Below are 9,685 nucleotides of genomic sequence, written 5' to 3' on the forward strand. Positions count from 1 at the left end.
GAGAGCGGCTTTATGATCCTCTGTCAATTAAGTCATGTATCTCTTTACCCACCTGAAACCGGCCTTAAGGCAAATCGTCGTTGTAATTGGCCAATGAGAGCGCACGCTTTAAATGAGCGACAACGCTTGTAAGCAATCATAACTGAAGTAAAATCATGCAGACAACGAGTGACGTAATTTTTATAAGTGTGTGATTTTATGGCAGTTTGTTGGCTTTGTTATTTAACAACACTCATCAGTCCCTACGGTGTACACCTCCAGGATGAAATCTCTGCCACTTACTTAGAAGACAGATGATGGCAACCAGGTGAAATCCTCATGGATATTGTGCATTTCATGCATAATATGGTCAAAACATTTATTCGACACGTGATGCTCTTTAACAAATTAATTATCATTGAATTAATTACGCACAACTGTAAATGTTTTGTTTGATTCTCAAATGAGCATTATTCAATTTGTAATCCGAAACACGCTTCCGAATTTTAATGCTGACGCGACATTAACAAATTGAAGTGTCAAATAAACAGTGCTTTATCCTTTGTCTCGATAAAAAGCGCGCGAAAATTATGCAGACATGTAGAACGTCGCATGGTAAGTGTGGATGCATTTTGTGTTGTATAAAAAATGAACATCACGTCGGGCGATTTACGCGTGTTTATTGGAAAAAAACCTGCCCCGATTGGAAGTTATTTCATCACATCTTTAAATAGTTACAAATGCCAAAATTTATTTGATACATGTACTTTAGAAAAATTGCGAATGTTTGTGATTCTTGAGCACTTTTATCGTATTTACCAGAATTTGCTTTACAACTGGAATATACCGGACTATCGGGTAGTGTCAGAGTAGCGACGGGAAAAGAAGTAAGTATATGCAGAAATAGATAGAAAGTATGGTTGAAACGGAATCGATCAAGACGGGATTATGCATATCTATGCGGGAAAGGATAACACATTTTTTTAATGTCGTTATCAATGGAGCCATTGCTGTTTTTAGCTCACCTGTCACGAAGTGACATGGTGAGCTTATGTGACCGTGTGATGTCCAGGGTCTGTTGTGTGTGCGTGCGTGTGTGCGTGCGTCCGTCAACAATTTGTTTGTGTAAACAGTAGAGGTCACAGTTTTCATCCAATCTTTATGAAATTTGGTCAGAATGTTTATCTTGATGAAATCTGGGTTGGGATTGTGTTTGGGTCATCTGGGGTCAAAAACTAGGTCACTAGGTCAAAAACTAGGTCAAATAATAGAAAAACCTTGTGTAGACAATAGAGGTCGCATCTGGGGTCAAAAACTAGGTCACTAGGTCAAATAATTGAAAAATAATCAACAATTTGTTTGTTTCGACAGTAGAGGTCACAGTTTTCATCCAATCTTTATGAAATTTGGTCAGAATGTTCATCTTGATAAAATCTGGGTTGGGATTGTATTTGGGTCATCTGGGGGTCAAAAACTAGGTCACTAGCCTAGGTCAAAAACTGGGTCACTAGGTGAAATAATAGAAAAACCTTGTATAGACAATAGATGTCGCCGTTTTCATCCAATCTTTATGAAATTTGGTCAGAATGTTTATCTTGATGAAATCTGTGTTGGGATTGTATTTGGGTCATCTTGGGTCAAAAACTAGGTCACTAGGTCAAATTAAAGAAAAACCTTGTGTAGACAATAGAGGTCACAGTTTTCATCCAATCTTCATGAAATTTGGTCAGAATGTTTGTCTTGATGAAATCTGGGTTAGGATTGTACTTGGGTCACCTGGGGTCAAAAACTAGGTCAATAGGTCAAATAATAGAAAATCCTTGTGTAGACAATAGAGGTCACAGTTTTCATCCAATCTTTATGAAATTTGGTCAGAATGTTTATCTTGATGAAAACTGGGTTGGGATTGTATTTGGTAGTTCAGGTGAGCGATTCAGAGCCATCTTGGCCCTCTTGTTTTCTTGAAGAGTCATATCGCACCAAATATCGTCATTTCACTCTACAAATGTAATAGAAATAAAGTTTGGAGGGTGCAGCCCATACCCCCCAGCACTGGGTAAGTTTCATGCAATCGTGAGTGGGTGGGGTTAAACAGTGATTTTTATTTAACTTTCAATGACGTGATTTAATAATATTTATATATTCTAATCTTTAAGCAAGTTGCAATCATTACATACATACGCCCGTATTAAACCTAGATTTTGGGCGTAAACCGGAATCATGGTGGTTGTTCTGTTGGTTTTTATCATAGGTTGAATCTCACCTGGCTGGAAAAAAAGAGTTGTTAAAATGATAAATATACAAAGAAGATCACTACGCAATAATGGGAACACTTTTCTATGGTGTACATAGATGTTTTATATGAAAACCATCAGCATCAAATGACTTAAAAACAGGCATTTTGTCTGGAGAAAATAAAAAAAAAAAATAAAAAAAATAATAAATCGACCTGCCCTACCTAGAAATTTTGGCAATGTTACCAGAACCACAACATTTTTTTTTAGGCCTTATTATATAAAAAATCTGCAGAAACTAGCTTTTGCCAAAACTGTATACATTTTTCAAACATTTGTACACTTGGCACACTTGCATGTATACAAGTTAAATAAGCAAATCATTCAACAAGTATAAATACTTTTGAAAATTTATTACATTTGACTATAAAAATTAATGTTTCCCCAAGTAATTTTCTGTGCTAGAAGGTGCGTTTGATGATTTAAGGTTGATGTTTAGAGATTTAAGGTTATTTGTACTTGAAAACTTTATTCCGCGTAGCTGTTTAACGTCACTTTTGACCTTAGATGACCTTTATTCATGATAGGTCGGAAATGAATAAACCCGAATTGTGCATTGGCTAATAATACAAAAATCGTCGTAAACATTGGTAGTCTGGTTCCCAGACTAAAACTTTGGATGCATATCATTTGAACTGAAATATGAATATATTGCAAATAACATGTAAATTACAATAAATTAAAAACTGTCATGATACAAAACATCCTCTAAACATTACATCGAAACGTTCTCCTTAGTTTACGAAGCAGTATAGCATTAATCACGTCTTTACAATTAAAAGAATCTATTGTTTACATGCCGTAGTGGCCATACTAAACACTACAAAAACAGGCTAGATTGCACTCAACTGGTACGCAGTTGTTTACCACTATCGACAAAGCGGGGATTTGGGGGCGGTAGCCCGCGATACTAAGGAAATATATACGTGTTGGAAATATATCTGTCTTTGATTTATTATAACCCATTTTTGCGTTTATTGGTGTAAATATGTTTCTTTGTATTTTGTTTTGTTCATTTTTATGCTCCCCCCAAAAAATTTGGGGAGAGCATATAGTAGCCGCTTCGTCTGTCCGTCCATCCGTGTGTCTGTCCGTGCACAATTTCTGTCCGGGCTATTTCTCAGCAACTCATGACCGGAATTCAATGAAACTTTATGGGAAGCTTCACTACCAAGAGGTGATGTGTATATTATCAGTGGGTTCTGGTCGGATGATTTTTCACAGAGTTATGGCCCTTTGAAATTTTCCATTAACTGTACATATAGTGCAATTCTTGTCCGGGCTATTTCTCAGCAACTAATGACCGGAATTCAATGAAACTTTATGGGAAGCTTCACTACCAAGAGGAGATGTCCATATTATCAGCGAGTTCTGGTCGGATGATTTTTCACAGAGTTATGCATTATGGCCCTTTGAAATTTTCCATTAACTATACATATAGTGCAATTCTTGTCCAGGCTATTTCTCAGCAACTAATAACCGGAATTCAATGAAACTTTATGGGCAGCTTCACTACCAAGAGGAGATGTGCATATTATCAGCGGGTTCTGGTCGGATGATTTTTCACAGAGTTATGGCCCTTTGAAATTTTCCATTAACTGTACATATAGTGCAATTCTTGTCCAGGCTATTACTCAGCAACTAATGACCGGAATTCAATGAAACTTTATGGGCAGCTTCACTACCAAGAGATGTGCATATTATCAGCGAGTTCTGGTCGGATGATTTTTCACAGAGTTATGGCCCTTTGAAATTTTATAAAAAAAAATTCTTGTCCCCCCAACTTCTGTGCCCTCAAGACATTTCCTTTTATCTGAATATATAGTGCAATATTGTGACAAAAAAACCTTTGGGGAGCATCACCCGTCTCCGACAGTTTCTTGTTTATATAAAGTTCTGTTTTTCTGCAAAAAATTCATATCACTATGATTCTTGCAATATTGAGTCTTTTATGTTTACTTTCTACTAACATCTGTACACATTATAATACATTTTCTTTTATCTTTTACATTATGTTCATAGTTTTTCAGTGGCGAATATGTTTTCTTTTCCTATTGAAACTAATGTATTACTCGTTCAATTATGAAAACCTAGTCATTACAATACTTATTGACAATAAATTAATTGAATAAAACATACAGTTTCACCTCTTCTTGTTCTTCATTTTTATTTGTTAATACATTAAAATATATTATCTTATTATCACTCACTGTAACCTGCATTAAAATACATGGTCGCTTCATTCCATCTCCTTTCACTGGTCGCAAACATTACAACATCAACGCCGTATATCTTTTTAAAGATATTTCTTGTTTTTCATTTATTCTAAGAAATACCCAAACAGTCAGTAATATGGAATACAAATTAAATTGTCACTACATATACTTATAAAGATAAGTTAGAGGGAACTTGATTTGTTTGCTGAAAAGATCTAGCATGATTTTAGGCCAAATCTGTACACTTGGGACATTTTCAAAATGGATGAAAATCTGAAGAAAATAGCATAACTTTTATATGTATTTCATTTGAGGTATTTTTGTGGCCCTTAGTATGTTTATAACTGATGGGATATCAGAGTAATCTCCATAATTATGCAGTGTGTCATAGATCTGGATTTCCCATAAAAAAACACATATTTCACAAATTGTAGATACATTTGACCTGGTTTTCAATATATTTCACAAAGTTGTTTATATTTGACCTTGGTTTCATAATTTACCTTGTTCTTTATAATGAAGATCTATTTGACATTGCTCTCTATATGCTGGAGATCTATATGTTGGGAATTGTTCACTATACAAATGGATATCAGACCTTGTCCTCTAAATATCGAATGATGTTCTCTACATATTAAACATTGTTCTCTATGGCATTGACCTTGATCTTTAAATATAAGACATTATACCTCTTCTATATGTTGGAATTCTGCGCGTGCATTTCAATAAGCGAGCGGGCTGACAGCGATTTAATTATGGGTAATGATGCACTTCCGTTGCTTTAGAAAATGGCAAGTGCTATACTGTGTCAATATCTATATACATAGTCGAACTATCTTTTTTTTTTAAGAAGACGTTTTGTCGGAAGATTTGTATTGATTTAGTATGTATATGCATTATAATAAACAACGGATAACTCCAAAAAAAAAAAAATGCCATCAACGCCTGTAGTTAAGTCAAGAATTAAAAAACAAACAGGTTACTTATTCAATTAGTTGCAATAATCCAACTTTCAGCTCCTGACCTTGCGCAAATTAAAATAATGTACATGATATGGTTTGCTTACAAAACAATTATATAATTCCAAGTTTCAAACGGGTTTAAGAAAATGACTACATTTTTGCAATTCAAAGAAAATCCGAATTTGAAAATATGTTAGTTTATTTTAACCAAATTGAGACTTCAACAATTTATTGCATGCAGTGTGTTTACACCCTGTACTAATAAACCTATAGAAAATATAAAATTGTAATTATAATGTGTCCGTATTCTAATGACACTGTTATATATATATATACACTCACTGTAAACTTGCCAATGCCAGCGTAAGATCAGACCATCAGACAATTGGGTGAAAACACAATTTGTGCTTTGTAACATTTTCCTCTCTTTTGCTATAATTGTCAATTCAAAACTTCCGCTTTGGTACAGCTTTTATCAAGTTTTTGTTATGAGCATTTCTCCACAAAAGACACACAATTTGATGTTGATGGCAACAGGTATTGTTTTTGTTATGAAGTATTAGGTTAATTTAACTTGAATGTATAGACATGGTTTTGCCTTGACCTAGTAGAACTTTGAGCTGTACATATGTACATATGTATGAAAAGCTCAAAGCATTCAAGAAGAACTACTTATCAATGTTAGGCAATGTTGTTGTTTCATCATTAAAAATACAAATATCGCACTCTAAGGTCCTTGCACCATTCAAACGCTGCAATGGAGTTGTCTTTATTAGCCCAAAGTCTACAAAACAAAAGTCTCAAATTACTTAAAACTTGTAGTCCTAATAATAAGATGTGACCTTCATTGGACAAATCAAGGCGGACAGCAAGGGGTTACTTCTATCATCATTTAAGTAAATATGAGAGAAGTGCACCCAGAATGGGACATGAACATTTACTCAGAAATCTACAATCTGAGCTAGAATGCACATCAAACTGAGGACACAGGCACACACAATTATTTATTATTTTGATTGTGTCAATCCCATTCATACTTGGTGTTAACAACTAACTAACAATACTGCAATCCTTTGCATGCATGAACAATTTAAACCTAGAGTTAGAGCTTTTGATAAAATTTTACTGGAGAAGCAAAAAAATGTATTAATAGTTCTTATGTCCCCAAAACTGTTCCTTGCATATGAAGTTCTTGATTACAAACTGAAAATAGCTTTTGTTTCTTTTCCATATGCAGGAAGAGATTATTACCTCAACACTTACACAAAGGAAAGCCAGTGGGACCCACCGACCTCACCCGCTAAACCTGCCAGCATGGACAAAGTACAGGCATCACACTTGCTTGTGAAACACAGGGAGTCTAGACGTCCATCGTCCTGGCGCAATGAAAACATCACCATCACCAAGGAAGAAGCTCTTAAGACTTTACTCAGTGGGTAATCTTGACATTTCAGTTAATGCATGTTTAAATCTTCACATTGAATGTTTCAATTAACTAGCTGGTATCATATAATCATAATTGACAGGTACAGTTTCTACTAGTGTGTCTAAAGAGGTATTCAATTTCTGAAATGTTACTGTCATGAAGCTCATTTGAATGGCATTACACAGTTCAGGGGTGGTGAAATAAGTTAATCTCTAGTGCCCTTGTTGTCTCAGACATTGTACAGTCAATTGAGATGCGTTCTGAGAAAAATGGGCATAATGCATGTGCGTAAAGTGTCGTCCCAGATTAGCCTGTGCATTCCGCACAGGCTAAGCAGGGACGACACTTTCGGCTTAAACTAGATTTTTGGTAAAAAGGGACTTCCTTTAAACGACAAATACCATAAAAGCGGAAAGTTTCGTCCCTGATTAGCCGGTGTGGACTGCACAGGCTAATCTGGGACGACACTTTACTCACATGCATTTTGCCCAATTTTCTCAGAACACGGCACATTTGCAATAGAAACTGCTTCACAAACAAGTGGAAACCAGATGTTTCCAAAATGGACAAGTGAGCCAAAATGAGATATCATCATCATTGCAAATACTGAGCTCAAATGAATAGCAGTTATGAATTTCTTTCGAAAAATATCATGAATTGAGACTAGTCCAAATATCTTTCAGCACAATGGCTTAAAGATCTAGATTGAAATAGCAGGGTACTGCTCCTGTTTGGTTCCCCCTCCTGTCACTTAAGATTGGTCCAAAAAAAAGACCATCTGTATCAATTCAATACTGTTTTTTTCTGCAAATATCTGCCATTTTCATTAAACCGTTTTTATCAGGAAATGTTTCTATTAGTCAGATTTTTAATTTGTAACCCAGGTATACCTCTGTGGCCTTTTCAGAATTCCGTAATCAGATCGTCTCGGGCGAAAAGACGTTTGAAGAGCTTGCCTCCAAGTACAGCGACTGTAGCTCGGCCCAGAGGGGCGGAGACCTGGGACCATTCGGGCGCGGGCAGATGCAGAAGCCCTTCGAAGACGCCACTTACGCTTTGAAGGTTGGAGAGCTGAGTGAGCCCGTCTGGACGGACTCTGGCGTGCACATAATCAAACGAACTGCTTAGTTTGAATTGATTTTAAATTATTGTTTGAAGGACTTTTCATAGTGCCGCACTCAATCAAACAAACTGCCTAGTTTGAATTGCTTTCTAATTATGAAAGACTTATCATGTTGTCAAATGTTGTATAGTAGCTTGACTTGAAATAATGTGGAACTTGATTTATTATGAATACTTTATTGTTGCTTTTTAAGTATTAAGAAACTTTCATAGTAGAAAATGTTTTATTTTCTCTTGATTTTGTTAACTAAGAAAGTTTCAACCTGTCAAATGTTTTATTTTGGCTTTAAAATTATGATACATTTTCATATTGTCAATGTATTATTTTGGCTCGATTATATCACTTTTGTATTTATAGGAACTTTAGTATAAAGAACTTTATAAGGCATTTGGGCATGTTCGTTGGATGGTTATCGCTGAAACTATTGTTTGAAGTAATAATACATCTTTTGCCAATACATATTTTACTATTTCCCCTATAATTATTATGTTCAGAATCCATTTCTGTAAAATGTTGTTTTGCATTCTTTTGAAGTTGTTACTTTTATGTTTGAATTTATAATCATGTGATTGACAATAGTGTTCAAACATCAAAGTCCAGCACCAACACTGGCTTGTTAACATGCTGGTGTATTGAATAAATGACAGCATTATGCCATAACTGCCCTATTTATACCCAACTTTTTGGATGGGCAATTTATTATAAAAGGCAGGTCAGAAGTTGGCCAAGCAGGAATAGCCAGGTGTAAGAATCTCCATCACTGAGCTTAATATAATTTAACATTTATTTTATTACAAGGAATCATCATTCGCACATTTTGTTATCAATGTTGTATATAATATTAGTAGTATTCTAACGTTTTAGCCATTTCATTCCGCATGCTAATTATAACTTTTTCAAACGCCAAATAAACAATCCATCAAAAATAGAATCATGTGTACTTGACATCTTCAAAAGACAAGTAGTCTTTTTCTTTTCATTGTTCATATCAAAACTTGAATAAATCTGGAAATATCCTTTGTTTTTGTTGTATTTTGGTTTAAATTTGTTCACCTGAGCACAATGTGCTCATGGTCATGGTGAGCTTTTGTGATCGAGTTTTGTCGGTCGTGCCTGTGTGGCATCAATATTTGCCTTGTAAACACTCTTGAGGCCACAATGATTGTCGGGTTTTTATGAAACTTGGTCAGCAGATTTGTTCAAATGATATCTTGGTCAAGTTGGAAATGGGTCTGGTTTGTTGAAAAACATGGCTGCCAGGGAGCAGCGCATTTTCCTTATATGACTATAGTAAAACCTTGTTAACACTCTAGAGGCCACATTGATTTTCCGTTACTAAGATATTGTTTCTAGCAAGTTACTAAGACAACATTTTTAATCAATTAATAAGACATAATTTTAAGTCAATTACTAAGACATCATGTCTAGCTAGTTCCTAAGACATCATTTATAGTAAATTACTAAGACATCATTTCTAGCCAGTTACTAAGATTCATTTCTAGCCTGTTGAGCTCATTTCTAGCCAGTTACGAAGACATCCTTTTCTGGTCAGTTACTAAGACCTTATTTCTAGCCAGTTACTAAGACCTCATTTCTAGCCAGTTACTAAGTCATCATTTCCAGTCAATTACTAAGACCTAATTTCTAGTCAATTACTAAGACATAATTTTTAGTCAATTACTAAG

At 35.1% G+C, this 9,685-nt stretch overlaps 1 protein-coding gene across 1 annotated transcript in view; it reads left to right on the forward strand.

The window, feature by feature from the left end:
* LOC127842738 (uncharacterized) overlaps positions 1-9,016 on the forward strand; it is a 10,081-nt gene extending 1,065 nt beyond the window's left edge. The window contains exons 2-3 of the mRNA XM_052372436.1: positions 6,689-6,883; positions 7,785-9,016. Of these exons, the coding sequence (XP_052228396.1) occupies positions 6,689-6,883; positions 7,785-8,005 (416 nt within the window). The 3' untranslated portion in view covers positions 8,006-9,016. The remainder of the gene's footprint in view (positions 1-6,688; positions 6,884-7,784) is intronic.
* The last annotated feature ends 669 nt before the right edge of the window (positions 9,017-9,685 follow it).

This window comes from Dreissena polymorpha, chromosome 8, assembly GCF_020536995.1.
Source record: "Dreissena polymorpha isolate Duluth1 chromosome 8, UMN_Dpol_1.0, whole genome shotgun sequence".
Taxonomy (NCBI): domain Eukaryota; kingdom Metazoa; phylum Mollusca; class Bivalvia; order Myida; family Dreissenidae; genus Dreissena; species Dreissena polymorpha.